This window comes from Eutrigla gurnardus (genome assembly GCF_963514095.1).
Source record: "Eutrigla gurnardus genome assembly, chromosome: 12".
Taxonomy (NCBI): Eukaryota; Metazoa; Chordata; class Actinopteri; order Perciformes; family Triglidae; genus Eutrigla; species Eutrigla gurnardus.
The window spans coordinates 27,498,648-27,512,658 of record NC_139926.1 but is presented as its reverse complement, the minus strand read 5'-3'; the positions used below and the strand labels follow the sequence as shown (position 1 = coordinate 27,512,658).

Here is a 14,011-nt window from a genome sequence, read left to right as displayed (position 1 = left end):
TAAATATACAAACTCACATTATCACATATTGGTGATCTTTGGTTTGACCATCTCTGTGGAGTCTTTGACCTCTGACCCCCCCCGGCACTCCCTCGCTCTTCATTCCAACAACAAACGTCAGAATGTGACGGCGAGCCGGAGACGCTCAGAACTCTCTTCATAACCACATCCAGAAATAATGTAAGTAGGACGGGCGTGTTAGTCTGCCACGAGGGTCAAACATCCATCACCCAAGAGTGAAGAAGAGTGAAGGAGTGAAAGAAGTGAGTGAGGAAGAGTGAAGAACAAGTAAAGAGTGAAGAAGAGTGAAGAATGAGTGAAGGAGTGAAGAAGACTAAAGAAGAGTGAAGGAGTGAAGAAGAGTAAAGAAGAGTAAAGGAGAGTGAAGAAGAGTGAAGAACGAGTGAAGAAGAGTGAAGAACGAGTGAAGAACGAGTGAAGAAGAGTGAAGAAGAGTGAAGGAGTGAAGAAGAGTAAAGAAGAGTGAAGAAGAGTGAAGGAGTGAAGAAGAGTGAAGAAGAGTAAAGAAGAGTGAAGGAGTGAAGAAGAGTGAAGAAGAGTGAAGGAGTGAAGAAGAGTAAAGAAGAGTGAAGAAGAGTGAAGGAGTGAAGAAGAGTGAAGAAGAGTAAAGAAGAGTAAAGAAGAGTGAAGGAGTGAAGAAGAGTGAAGAAGAGTGAAGGAGTGAAGAAGAGTAAAGAAGAGTGAAGAAGAGTGAAGGAGTGAAGTAGAGTGAAGAAGAGTGAAGAAGAGTGAAGGAGTGAAGAAGAGTAAAGAAGAGTAAAGAAGAGTAAAGAAGAGTGAAGAAGAGTGAAGAAGAGTGAAGAAGAGTAAAGAAGAGTGAAGAAGAGTGAAGGAGTGAAGTAGAGTGAAGAAGAGTGAAGAAGAGTGAAGGAGTGAAGAAGAGTGAAGAAGAGTGAAGAAGAGTGAAGGAGTGAAGTAGAGTGAAGTAGAGTGAAGAAGAGTGAAGAAGAGTAAAGAAGAGTGAAGAAGAGTAAAGAAGAGTGAAGAAGAGTGAAGGAGTGAAGAAGAGTGAAGAAGAGTAAAGAAGAGTGAAGAAGAGTGAAGGAGTGAAGAAGAGTGAAGAAGAGTAAAGAAGAGTAAAGAAGAGTGAAGGAGTGAAGAAGAGTAAAGAAGAGTAAAGAAGAGTAAAGAAGAGTGAAGAAGAGTGAAGGAGTGAAAAAGAGTAAAGAAGAGTAAAGAAGAGTGAAGAACGAGTGAAGAAGTGTGAAGAAGAGTGAAGGAGTGAAGAACGAGTGAAGAACGAGTGAAGAACGAGTGAAGAAGAGTGAAGAAGAGTGAAGGAGTGAAGAAGAGTAAAGAAGAGTGAAGAAGAGTGAAGGAGTGAAGAAGAGTGAAGAAGAGTAAAGAAGAGTGAAGGAGTGAAGAAGAGTGAAGAAGAGTGAAGGAGTGAAGAAGAGTAAAGAAGAGTGAAGAAGAGTGAAGGAGTGAAGTAGAGTGAAGAAGAGTGAAGAAGAGTGAAGGAGTGAAGAAGAGTAAAGAAGAGTAAAGAAGAGTGAAGAAGAGTGAAGAAGAGTGAAGAAGAGTAAAGAAGAGTGAAGAAGAGTGAAGGAGTGAAGTAGAGTGAAGAAGAGTGAAGAAGAGTGAAGGAGTGAAGAAGAGTGAAGGAGTGAAGTAGAGTGAAGTAGAGTGAAGAAGAGTGAAGAAGAGTAAAGAAGAGTGAAGAAGAGTAAAGAAGAGTGAAGAAGAGTGAAGGAGTGAAGAAGAGTGAAGAAGAGTGAAGGAGTGAAGAAGAGTAAAGAAGAGTGAAGAAGAGTGAAGGAGTGAAGAAGAGTGAAGAAGAGTAAAGAAGAGTAAAGAAGAGTGAAGGAGTGAAGAAGAGTAAAGAAGAGTAAAGAAGAGTAAAGAAGAGTGAAGAAGAGTGAAGGAGTGAAAAAGAGTAAAGAAGAGTAAAGAAGAGTGAAGAACGAGTGAAGAAGTGTGAAGAAGAGTGAAGGAGTGAAGAACGAGTGAAGAACGAGTGAAGAACGAGTGAAGAAGAGTGAAGAACGAGTGAAGAAGAGTGAAGGAGTGAAGAAGAGTGAAGAAGAGTAAAGAAGAGTGAAGAAGAGTGAAGAAGAGTGAAGGAGTGAAGAAGAGTAAAGAAGAGTGAAGAAGAGTGAAGAAGAGTGAAGGAGTGAAGAAGAGTGAAGAAGAGTGAAGAAGAGTAAAGAAGAGTAAAGAAGAGTAAAGAAGAGTGAAGAAGAGTGAAGGAGTGAAGAAGAGTGAAGAAGAGTAAAGAAGAGTGAAGAAGAGTGAAGGAGTGAAGAAGAGTAAAGAAGAGTAAAGAAGAGTAAAGAAGAGTGAAGAACGAGTGAAGAAGTGTGAAGAAGAGTGAAGAAGAGTGAAGAACGAGTGAAGAAGAGTGAAGGAGTGAAGAAGAGTAAAGAAGAGTAAAGAAGAGTGAAGAAGAGTAAAGGAGTGAAGAAGAGTAAAGAAGAGTAAAGAAGAGTGAAGAACGAGTGAAGAAGTGTGAAGAAGAGTGAAGAAGTGAAGAAGAGTAAAGAAGAGTGAAGAAGAGTGAAGAAGTGTGAAGAAGAGTGAAGAAGTGAAGAAGAGTGAAGGTGTGAAGAACGAGTGAAGAAGAGTGAAGAAGTGAAGAAGAGTAAAGAAGAGTGAAGAACGAGTGAAGAAGTGTGAAGAAGAGTGAAGAAGTGAAGAAGAGTAAAGAAGAGTGAAGAAGAGTGAAGAAGTGTGAAGAAGAGTGAAGAAGTGAAGAAGAGTGAAGGTGTGAAGAACGAGTGAAGAAGAGTGAAGGAGTGAAGAAGAGTAAAGAAGAGTGAAGAACGAGTGAAGAAGTGTGAAGAAGAGTGAAGAAGAGTGAAGAAGAGTGAAGGTGTGAAGAACGAGTGAAGAAGAGTGAAGAAGAGTGAAGGAGTGAAGAACGAGTGAAGAACGAGTGAAGAAGAGTGAAGAAGAGTGATCTGAACACTAAACATGGAGGTGGAGAACGTTCCGGATCAGGGTTCCGTTGATAGATCGGACTCTCGTCTGCGTAGAGACGGATGTGAATGAGGGCTGTTGGAATGAACTTTATCGTACAGTAGAATATCACTCAAATAGTAAAACAATCAGTACTATTCCAATGCTGAAATTAGTCTTCTATTTTTTTCTTTTTTCTTTAGAAACGTGTTTTCTAACGTTAGCTAATCTCTCCCTCCTCACCGTGGCTGCAGAAACGGAAGCTTTTGACACATGAAGTCTGATGAACAATAAAGTTTTCTGAATCACAATCTCACTGTCAGAAATAGCGACAGTGGCAAAAACGGAGCACTGATCGTGTTTTCATTGTTTTAACACGAAACACTTGTTGTTGTTTGGGATCCTTGAAGGCAGGAATCTAAATATCAAACCAGGAGAACCCGAATATGCAATGGAAGCAGCGAGCGGAGGGAGAGTGAGTTATATTTAGCCTTTAATCACCTCACAGATTCACACCCGGCCCTCGGCACACATACCTCCGGCCCTGGTGGGTATTTCAGGAGGGTGACGGATCTGTTTCTGGGACTCGAACACAAACACGCCGCTTTGTTTCACATCATGAAACCTCAGACGTCTTTACAACGATGATTTAAAGACATTATACTTACTAAGATAATGCCTCATTTGCATATTTAAACATTGAGTATTTGAAAAAGTCTTCATGTAGTTTCATGGTGATACTAATAACGTGTACTAATAATACTTTTCTAGCTTCTAACTGACCACTTCATTATATATAAATACTACGAATAATTATACATATATATTTGTATTCCTGCTGCGCAAAACAAAGTACAAAGATACACGAACGGCAAGATTTGAATAAAAAACAATAAAATAAGCAGCTCAGACAAAATCAGGATATGCTTTCAAAATAAAATGTATTATTTGATCAGCACCAAATGCCTTGTAATAGAGAGACTAAGTCCCGCCCCTTCCTGTGGGCTACCATGGGACCTTATTTTGAAAAGTCGATAGTCGACGTGGTGTTTCACCAGGAGGGGGGTAAGAGGTCTCTAAAGGGTAGTGACCTTTAAAGGATGGTGACCTCTGAAGGATGGTGACCTCTAAAGGATGGTGACCTCTGAAGGATGGTGACCTCTAAAGGATGGTGACCTCTGAAGGATGGTGACCTCTAAAGGATGTTGACCTCTAAAGGATGGTGACCTCTGTAGGATGGTGACCTCTACAGGATAAGAGACCATTTAAATACTTTCAAGTCAACTTGTGGAGCAATGGTTGCTTCTTCGATGAGTCATCGGGTCCATCAGAACATCCACTGGTCTGCAACATCCGTCCATCCAGTGGACCTCATGTTCAGAACGGACCAGGACCCGGACCTGGACCCCGACCCTGGACCTGTCCCCCCACCGGACTTGGACCGCATGTTGAGGCTCCAAACCCGAGAAATGCAGCTGTCATCCAATTCTGCCCTCTTGTCCTCTGTGCAGCTGTACACACACACACACACGTATGCATGCATGCACACACACACACGCGCACACACACACACACACACACACACACACACACGCACGCACGCACGCGCACGCACGCACGCACGCGCACACACACACGCACGCACGCACGCACACACACACGCACACACACACAGACACACACACACACACACACACACACGTATGCATGCACACACACACACACCCGGCTGCTGTTGTTTTATCATTAAATGGAAACATTAGTTCGTATCATGTGATTCGGCCTTTAGTCCCCCGGGCCCCCGAGCCCCCCGCCCCCCTCCCCCCGGCCCTGCTGACACAGCTCTTCCTTTGTCCTCAAAGAGCCGGGGGATTGAGCCCGAACAAAAAAAACCCCACCAGGGTGAAAAAGTGTTTTCACACATCCACCGGCGGCCTGGCGGGGCCACGCCCACGCTGCTGCACGGCAGCGCTTCAGTCCGGATCAATGGGGACTGGGATCAATGGGGACCGGGTCCTGGAGCCTGGCCAACTGGGACCAGAAAGAAACCGCTTGCCTCTTCAAAAAAACAGGTGTGGTCTCCGTTGGACCCGAGAACCAGCGGGCTGCCTCAAGACCGCATGCAGCGCTTCTCTTGTGGGGGGGGGGGGGGGGGGGGGGTGGCTGCAGACGAACCTCTTGTCAGACATGAGTCAGGATGAAGCTCGTTCTGCAGCCAATGACGGGGGGGCAATGACATCGTCATGGCAACGTCACGTGGTTAGTCAACGTGGTTGGATTCTTGCAACCAGTGAAAGGAAGTGACCATATTTGGACCAAGGCAGAGAGGCACCCTTACTGGATCTGGATCCATGTGGATTCTGGTGAAGCTGCTAACAAAGTTAGCTTCATAATTAAAGGTCAACTTTACAGCTAAGTGTTAAAGTCATCTTAGTAGCTAACTAGCATTGGTAGCGTGGTAGCGACCTGTCAATCAACAGGTAAGCCCCGCCCCCTAAAGCATCCCCTGCTTTCTGGTCTGGTGGACTCTAAATGGACCATAATGTACTAAATTAACATCATGCTGGATTGAAGAAGACTTGAAACTAGAGATTGAGACCATAAACTCATGTTTACAATGTTTACTGAGATAATACATCAAGAGAGAAGTAGGACCATTTTCTCATAGACTTCTATACAACCAGAGAGGAGTCGCCCCCTGGTGGCCAGCAGAGAGAAGTAGGACCATTTTCTCATAGACTTCTATACAACCAGAGAGGAGTCGCCCCCTGGTGGCCAGCAGAGAGAATTACAGAATTAAGGACCTTCAGCTTTGACTTTATTGTTCAGAAGTGGAGGTTGCCTCCTGGTCTGCCGGGTCTAAAGACAACTCATCGTGAAGTACAACGCATCAAGTAGCAAGTAAAGTATAAGTACCTCAAAGCTGTAGTACTTGAGTACTTACTTTGACCTATGTGACCTTTCCAACACGACTTCCTGTCTCCGGACTCAGAGTGGCGTCGCCTCCCGGGCTGCCGAGCTGATCCGGGTGTCGACAGGCTCCGCCCCCTCCTGTAATCTCTCAGATAACACTTCCTTGCCGCTGTGTCATGTGTCCCGGCACCTTATAGTGACGAGTAGAGGGACGAAGCCAGGAAGGTCAGACAAAGCGAGGAGGCGGCCATGTTGAGACAACACACCTTCATCTGGACACGTTTTAATGACATCATCATTACTGGCCTACGGAAGCCCTGAAGGGACAAAGTGAGAATACAAATATGCTGATTCATCTTCTACATCCGTTCTAAATTATTTTCTCTCCTTTGTTTATGATTTAACTGTAGGAAACAAAATGGAGCCGAGAGGGGGGTATATTCAGAGAAAATAGTCACAAAATGTGCAAGTTTATTACGATGCTAACAACCGGCATATATGCTAGCTAACGTCCCATGAATGTATATTTATGTTTGTAATGAATCATCCCAATGTGACAATGCCTCGTTAAGGTCCTTAGGGTGATGATGTTGATGCTTATTATTGCTTCTATTCATATGAGGACAAACTGTCATCTTATGGGTGTTTATTGATCGGGGCGGTTGGGCTAAGATGCTAGCGGTAGCTTTCACCTGTTGTCAGAGCAACGGCAAACATCCGGTATTAGCGGAACCAATCAACTTGTTTACTTCCTCTATGACAAGTGAAAGCTAACGCTAGCATCTTAGCCCGACCGCTCCGATCAATAAACACCAATAAGATGACAATTTGGATGGCTAGTTAGCTAGCTAGCTAGTCCTTCTTTGGAGGCAGATGGCTAGTTATCTCATTAGCTTGTTCTTCTCCAGCAACAGATGGCTGGCTAGTTAGCCAGTTATCTTGTTAGCCAGTTAGCTAGGTATCGCGTCCTCCTGTGAGGATTAGACTGTCACCATTAAAGCATGACAGAATTAGCAAGCTAGCTAACTAGCAAGCTAGCTAACTAGCCAGCTAGCGTGCTAGCTCCTCAGCTTTAACGTGTCCCTTGTGACCAAAGTGGTGATTCAGCATCAGTGATGTTTCCTCCGTGTGATCAGTGAGGATGTTAAATGTTGTCTGTCTCTACCCATCTGCCTGTCTCTGCCTGTCTGTCTCCACCTGTGTCTGTCTCTCTGCTTCTGAACGCTGCCACTCCACTGATGGTCAGCTGGGAACCTAGGGGAGTCCAGAGAACTTGATGGAAAGTGGCTTTACTGAACTACAGTGGTCACTATGGCAACGCTACACATTAAAATGGCCGCCGCGCTGACCATCCTGTCACATTGATTTGAATGGGGGGAATGTTTTATTTCTACAACTACGTAGATCTTCATTCATGAGTTCCTGATTTATTTTACTTTATTATATGAACCTGTTAAAATTATAAATGGAGAATTCAAACTGGCCAGGAAGAAAACATGAACATTAATTAACATGAACATTACTTAATCAGAACGAGCGCTCCTAGTCAAAATTAATACAACAAATACTTGGAAAAAGAGGATCCTGGGAATAATTTTTTTTCTCACTAAGTTAAACATGAGGAAACAAGTTGGATCAGAACTAGACACTGGATTTTCTTTTTCTCATTTTGCCCCTCAGGGCTTCCATATTTTCCTTTAGCTTCCTTCTACCTTAAACATAAAAACAGAAAGTAAAGAAATGTGTTTAGAATGCTTGTTTTGCCACCAGAGGTTTAATATCTCTTATCGTGATGAAGCCACAAATATGCATCTTCACTCTACAGCAAGTTTTTAATGTTTACTGAGATAATAAGCGCAAAGTATACTTCTCAGACTTCTATACAATCAGAGTCGCCGCCACCTGGTGGCCAGCAGACAAAATGCAGCTTTAAGGACAGCTCCACTATGTTGGACCAACCGGGTTTGGTGAGCGGATTAAAAACGGAGGCGTCGGGTTAGAAAATGAAATCATTTATTTAACATGATCGTATCAGCAGATCGGCCCACACACACACACACACACACACACTAACACACTCAATCACTCACTGTCACTATTTACAGATAGGCACATTCACATTAGGCGTTGCAGCCGGCCACAGGTCCTCCCAGTCCAGCAGGAAAAAATAATGAGCCAGGGTCCTCGGATCCGGGTCACTTCGTGGGGCTGAGACCAAGTCCACAAAACCCGCGTTCCTGAAGCGTCTCACCGCAACTCAGATCAGCAAACGCAAAGACGGGTGGACAAAATAACGGGAACAGGACCCGCTCTCCAGATGACAAAAGCAGTGGGTGTTCCTCCGACCTCGTCCTCCTGGAGTCTAATTAACTAACGAACGTTAAGACATGGTGTTCATGGAGACGCTGCCCAGCTTCACACTCACTTCCTGTTTGTATGGAAGTTCAAAAACATAGAATCCTCAAATAATCTTTCACTTTGTTTTAAACTTGATGACACTTTCTCCAAATTTATTGAAACATTCAGAAAGCAAATTCAACAAAACTCAAAGTAGAAAAAAAGGGGCTTTAACCACATAAATTAAAAAAACAAACAAGGGAGTAAAAACGGATGAAGACAACATGTCCGACGTCACAGAGAAGCTCTGCAGTCTGAAAGCAGCGAGGAAGAGGATGGTTGCTGGGCGAGCGAGGCGAGAGAGCAGCAGGTCAACGAGCGACGAGGAGGAAACAAACTAATAAAAAGATAAATAAATAATCAGTGTTTTTTAAAAAAAGGCTTCTTGGGAGGTTTTCAAGCTGAAGTTCAGTTCGTCAGATCGATATTTACACGTCAAAGCTTCGTACATACATGATGCTACATCGCATGAATGAAGGTTCCCCTATAAAGAAATGCAGCATGTCGGCAGGTGGCACCTCACACACGCGGGTCAGCCCGTCAGACCGGGCGTCCCCCTGGGTCTGTCCTGGGACTCCACCGCGGGGTTCACCTGAGAGCCGTGGTGACGGAGGCAGAGCGGGCGACGGGAAGGAAGGGGACGACGCGTGGTCGACCCCCGACCGAGGTGACAACAGGCTGCTGGTCTGTGCTGCGTTCAAGCATGCTGGGAAGTCTGAAACTCCATCTTCAAGCAGCGAACAACCACGTGGAAACATTTTCATTCTGAACTTCAGAACTTAACAAAAAAACTAATAGATGAAAGATTATATTTCATCTATTTAACAGTAAACATGTTTAAAGCAACAATGTTTAACTGCTATAGAATATTAACTGTTCAATCCTGACCTTTAAAATGTGAATCAGAAATATTAAGTCGATGATGATCAGCTGCTGAAATTAATCTACCTGGGTTTTTCATTTTCCTAGAAAACCAACTGCTGTCGGCATCAAAGATGGAAGTTCAACCAACCAGCTGCCAACGTTCAACATCATACCCTCCTCCTCCTCCGTCGAGGTTCTGGTGTTTCCCTCTTCAACTAAGTTAAAGCACTCGTCTCTTCTGTCCGAGCGAGGAGGACATGAAGCGTGACTGTCTCGTAGCCTCCCGGCGGCGGCGGCTCGAAGCCCCCCGGCGGCGGCGGCTCGTAGCCCCCCGGCGGCGGCGGCTCAGAGCCGTCGTTAAAGCACGATTCTGTGTTAAAACCTGAAATGAGTTGAAGCTGCTAATCTGAGCCGCCATGAAAAACCGCCAACACATTTCATCTTCTACCTGATTGGTTTGGACAAACTGCAGCTCCGCCTCCTCTGTTTCTAACTCCTCCTCCTCCTCCGGTTGTGCATCAGTCAGCAGGAGGAAGAGTCCGGCTGCTCTTCGTCCTCGTGTTGTGGAGGCCCCTCACCAGGAGGAAACACCGTCAGAGAGGAGGGGGAGGAGCCTACCCAGTTACCCCCCTCCCCCCTCGTGTTCAGGCTCTGCTAACAGAAGTCAAAGCGACTGCCCCTCCTCCCCCCCTGCTGCTCCTCCCCCGTCCCCCCCTCCTCCGGTGTGTTCGTGTAAACGTCTCTGACCAGGAGGACTCTGGTGAGGAGGCTCTCCAGGATCCGTCTCTCCAGCGGCGTGGAGCTGAACCACAGCGGCTCCCCGGGACCAGAGGCCGGATCTGGTTGGACGTAGAAGACGTCCAGACGCTCCTGCAGCATCGCTGGGCTGGAGGGGGAGAGGAACAACTTTACTTCTTTATTAGGCTCCTTGTATCTTTGGTCACTGAAGGTCTAACAACCAATCAGCTGGACCAGTAAACGCCATCAAGATAAAACTCAACGTATCACGGCCCCTTTAAAACCCCCCCACTAAGTATTTAATGTCATCACAGTAACTGGGGGGGCGGGGCTCCTGTCCCGTCCTGTGGTTGGATGGTCTGTAGTTTCATTGGTCAGTGTCCTCATATGACATCATAGTGCAATCACAGACAATCAGGATGTGAACAGCAGAAGAGTTATAATCACAGGACACTGGCCACTACCGCTCAGCGGCCAGCAGGGGGCGGTGACGAGCAACGCTCCAGATCAGGACCTGATATTATTGATTGATTGGCATTTTAAAACAATTGAGCCAAGATATTAGATTTTAAGTTCAAGGATATTCACCATAAGACAATTTCATATAATAATATTTTAACAATATAATAATAATATTTTTATAATAAAAAGTATTATTATAATATTATTATAATTAGTTTCATGATTATAAATAACTTGATCCTGAGATTAATGAGCTCGTTAACATCAGTCAAACAGACTTCATGGGAGGACCCTGAACGCACCACTTGGACCGGTACAGGTCGTACAGGCGACACTCGTGCTCCTTCACCGGGCATCGAATGCTGGAGCCTCCCGAGTCCTCGTCTGCTTCCAAGTCCTGGTCCTGGTCCCCGTCCTCCAGCGGACGCTTCCTCTTCCTCGACTCTGTTTGCACTGAAGACACAAACAGACGTCAACATTCAGCTACCCTCCTGGACCCACGTAGACCAGTTTTAGACCTGCTGCCGGTCTCACCGTGGGCGTCCTGAGAGATGGAAGGCACACGGATGCAGACGGCGGTCTCCTTGGTGACGGGATGGACGGTGTCGGGCCCGTACACGTTGGCGAAGGACAGCCGGAGGTGCTGCTCCACGGTGCGCAGGCCGAAGTATTTGGTGTTCAGGTAGACCAGGGACCGCAGCAGGGCCGCTGGACTCTGGTCCCCCAGCTGCTGGCTGCTCCACAGGCTCTGCTCCTCCACGCGGCCCCACAGGGATCCTGGAGGACAGGAAGTACACGGGGAGGGGGGTTAGAGGGGCCAGGACCACACAGGAAGGGGGGGTTAGAGGGACCAGGACCACACGGGGGTTAGAGGGACCAGGACCACACGGGGGTTAGAGGGACCAGGACCACACGGGGAGGGGGGTTTGAGGGACCAGGACCACACGGGGAGGGGGGTTAGAGGGGCCAGGACCACACAGGGGTTAGAGGGACCAGGACCACACGGGGAGGGGGGTTAGAGGGGCCAGGACCACACAGGGGTTAGAGGGACCAGGACCACACGGGGAGGGGGGTTTGAGGGACCAGGACCACACGGGGAGGGGGGTTAGAGGGGCCAGGACCACACGGGGAGGGGGGGTTAGAGGGACCAGGACCACACGGGGGTTAGAGGGACCAGGACCACACGGGGAGGGGGGTTTGAGGGACCAGGACCACACGGGGAGGGGGGTTAGAGGGACCAGGACCACACGGGGAGGGGGGTTTGAGGGACCAGGACCACACGGGGAGGGGGGTTAGAGGGACCAGGACCACACGGGGGTTAGAGGGACCAGGACCACACGGGGAGGGGGGTTTGAGGGACCAGGACCACACGGGGAGGGGGGTTAGAGGGACCAGGACCACACGGGGAGGGGGGTTAGAGGGACCAGGACCACACGGGGGTTAGAGGGACCAGGTTGATAGCAATGCTAACGTTTTCAGTGTAAAATGCCATAGGCTGAGGCTAGCGGTGGTTATCATGTCCAACCAGTTTTTCAGCTATGGGGTTGGCCTACATTTCCCATCATGCCTGGCTGTCTAATGCTGGACTGAGTTACTTTACAAACCACTGAACGATAAAATCAACCAAATAATATTCATTATTATTTCATTTTAATTTTATTGTTTTTTTTTAAGAAAATAGTGTACAAAATTTAAATTAAATTTATTTTAAAAAAACTAAATGAAATGTATAAAGCCGTTTCATTGGTCAGTGTCCTCATATGACATCATAGTGCAATCACAGAGACTCAGGATGTGAACAGCAGAAGAGTTATAATCACAGGACACTGGTCACTACCGCTCAGCGGCCAGCAGGGGGCGCTGACGAGCAGCACATTCACTTCAGATCAGGAAGCTTCTCCTGAAGAGATCCATTTGGACTCGATAGGCCTGGTTCTGATCTGATACGGTCCAGGTGCCGATACTGGTGTCTGTGAGAGAGCCATGTGGTTCCTGTGGGACTCACCATCGGGGAGCACGCTGGGCTGCCAGTCCTTCAGGACTTTGTTCAGCTCCTCGCCAAACTGCCGGTAGACCACGTCGGAGAACAGGTCGTCGGTCCGGCCTTTGGCCTGCAGATGCTTCAAAACACAGAGAGACACACATTTAGACCTGCAGAGACCGGCAGAGACCAGCAGAGACCGGCAGAGACCTGAACGTCGGAGTCCTCATATTTAAATAAATTCTCATCATTTGCTTTTCCAGAATGTGAACAGCAAAGAGTTCTAATCATCGGACATCCGACCTTCAACACTTTAGAAACAGGAAGCAGAATTAAATGAAACCAGCAGATTCAGATTTAAATGAAACCAGCAGATTCAGATTTAAATGAAACCAGCAGATTCAGAATTAAATGAAACCAGCAGATTCAGATTTACATGAAACCAGCAGATTCAGAATTAAATGAAACCAGCAGATTCAGATTTACATGAAACCAGCAGATTCAGATTTACATGAAACCAGCAGATTCAGATTTACATGAAACCAGCAGATTCAGATTTACATGAAACCAGCAGATTCAGATTTACATGAAACCAGCAGATTCAGATTTACATGAAACCAGCAGATTCAGATTTAAATGGAACCAGCAGATTCAGATTTACATGAAACCAGCAGAGCTCCAGAAGACGAACACTTCTTCACATTTCTCCTTCTAAAAACATTTAAATCAGATTTAAAGAACATAAAACAGTCTTACATTCTCCCAGCAGGTAGAACCATCCTGCAGACCACGTTGTGGGACCCTGATCCGGACTCTGTGCCGGACCCTGAGCCAGACCCTGCTGCTGCTGCTGCCATGCTGCCGCTCACATGTGAGGAGCAGCAGGCCAGACTGTGCAGCAGGAGTCTCTGTCCCTCTAGGAACACCGGCCCCCTGACTTTAGTTCCTACCTCTAAAATAACCTCCTCCTTTCTTTCATTGACTCATTTATTTTAATCAAAAATATTTAAATCATTCAAATCTAAACGGCTATCTCTGTATCATTTTAAGACGTTTTATTATTTTAGTAACATTTGATATTTATGATGGAAGTCAATAACATGATGAAACAAAGGGAGGATCACATGGTCTTTAACCCCGTGGTCCAGCAGGAGGCGCCCTCCTTCAGCCTGTTGAATACTCTGATCTTTGAGATCCTTCTTCATGTTTAAGTCCCCCACTGAGGTAGAACCTTCTGGTATCTTTACTGGAGTACTTTCTGACTACTTTGTTTTCATGGTAATACTTTCTACTTTCCTGTATTCACCTCCAAACTGCACCCGTGATCCCCAAACACAGATGTGTAGCTCTGGACCTACTCTGGTGAGGTTCTGGAGAGGTTCTAGTGTGGTGTGGTTCTGGTGAGGTTCTAGTGAGATTCTGGTGTGGTTCTGGTGAGATTCTGGTATGGCTCTTGTGTGGTTCTCTAGTATGGGTCTGGTGAGGTTCTGGTGTGGTTCTAGTGAGGTTCTTGTGAGATTCTGGTATGGTTATGGTGAGATTCTGGTGTGGTTCTGGTATGGTTCTTGTGTGGTTCTCTAGTATGGGTCTGGTGTGGTTCTGGTATGGTTCTGGCGAGGTTCTAGTGAGATTCTGTTTTTTTCTAGTGAGATTCTTTTGTGGTTGTGGTGAGGTTCTAGTGAGGTCTGGTGTGGTTCTGGTATGGTGCTGGTGAGGTTCTAGTGAAGATTCTGGTGT

The 14,011-nt window shown here is 46.4% G+C and overlaps 1 protein-coding gene across 1 annotated transcript in view; it reads right to left on the bottom strand.

The window, feature by feature from the left end:
- Positions 1-7,828: 7,828 nt before the first annotated feature.
- Positions 7,829-14,011, bottom strand: part of zmym2 (zinc finger, MYM-type 2) — an 18,160-nt gene continuing 11,977 nt past the window's right edge. The window contains exons 10-15 of the mRNA XM_084022149.1: positions 13,541-13,794; positions 13,031-13,190; positions 12,299-12,413; positions 10,828-11,070; positions 10,596-10,746; positions 7,829-9,979 (exon numbers count right to left, since the gene is read on the bottom strand). Of these exons, the coding sequence (XP_083878275.1) occupies positions 9,748-9,979; positions 10,596-10,746; positions 10,828-11,070; positions 12,299-12,413; positions 13,031-13,190; positions 13,541-13,794 (1,155 nt within the window). The 3' untranslated portion in view covers positions 7,829-9,747. The remainder of the gene's footprint in view (positions 9,980-10,595; positions 10,747-10,827; positions 11,071-12,298; positions 12,414-13,030; positions 13,191-13,540; positions 13,795-14,011) is intronic.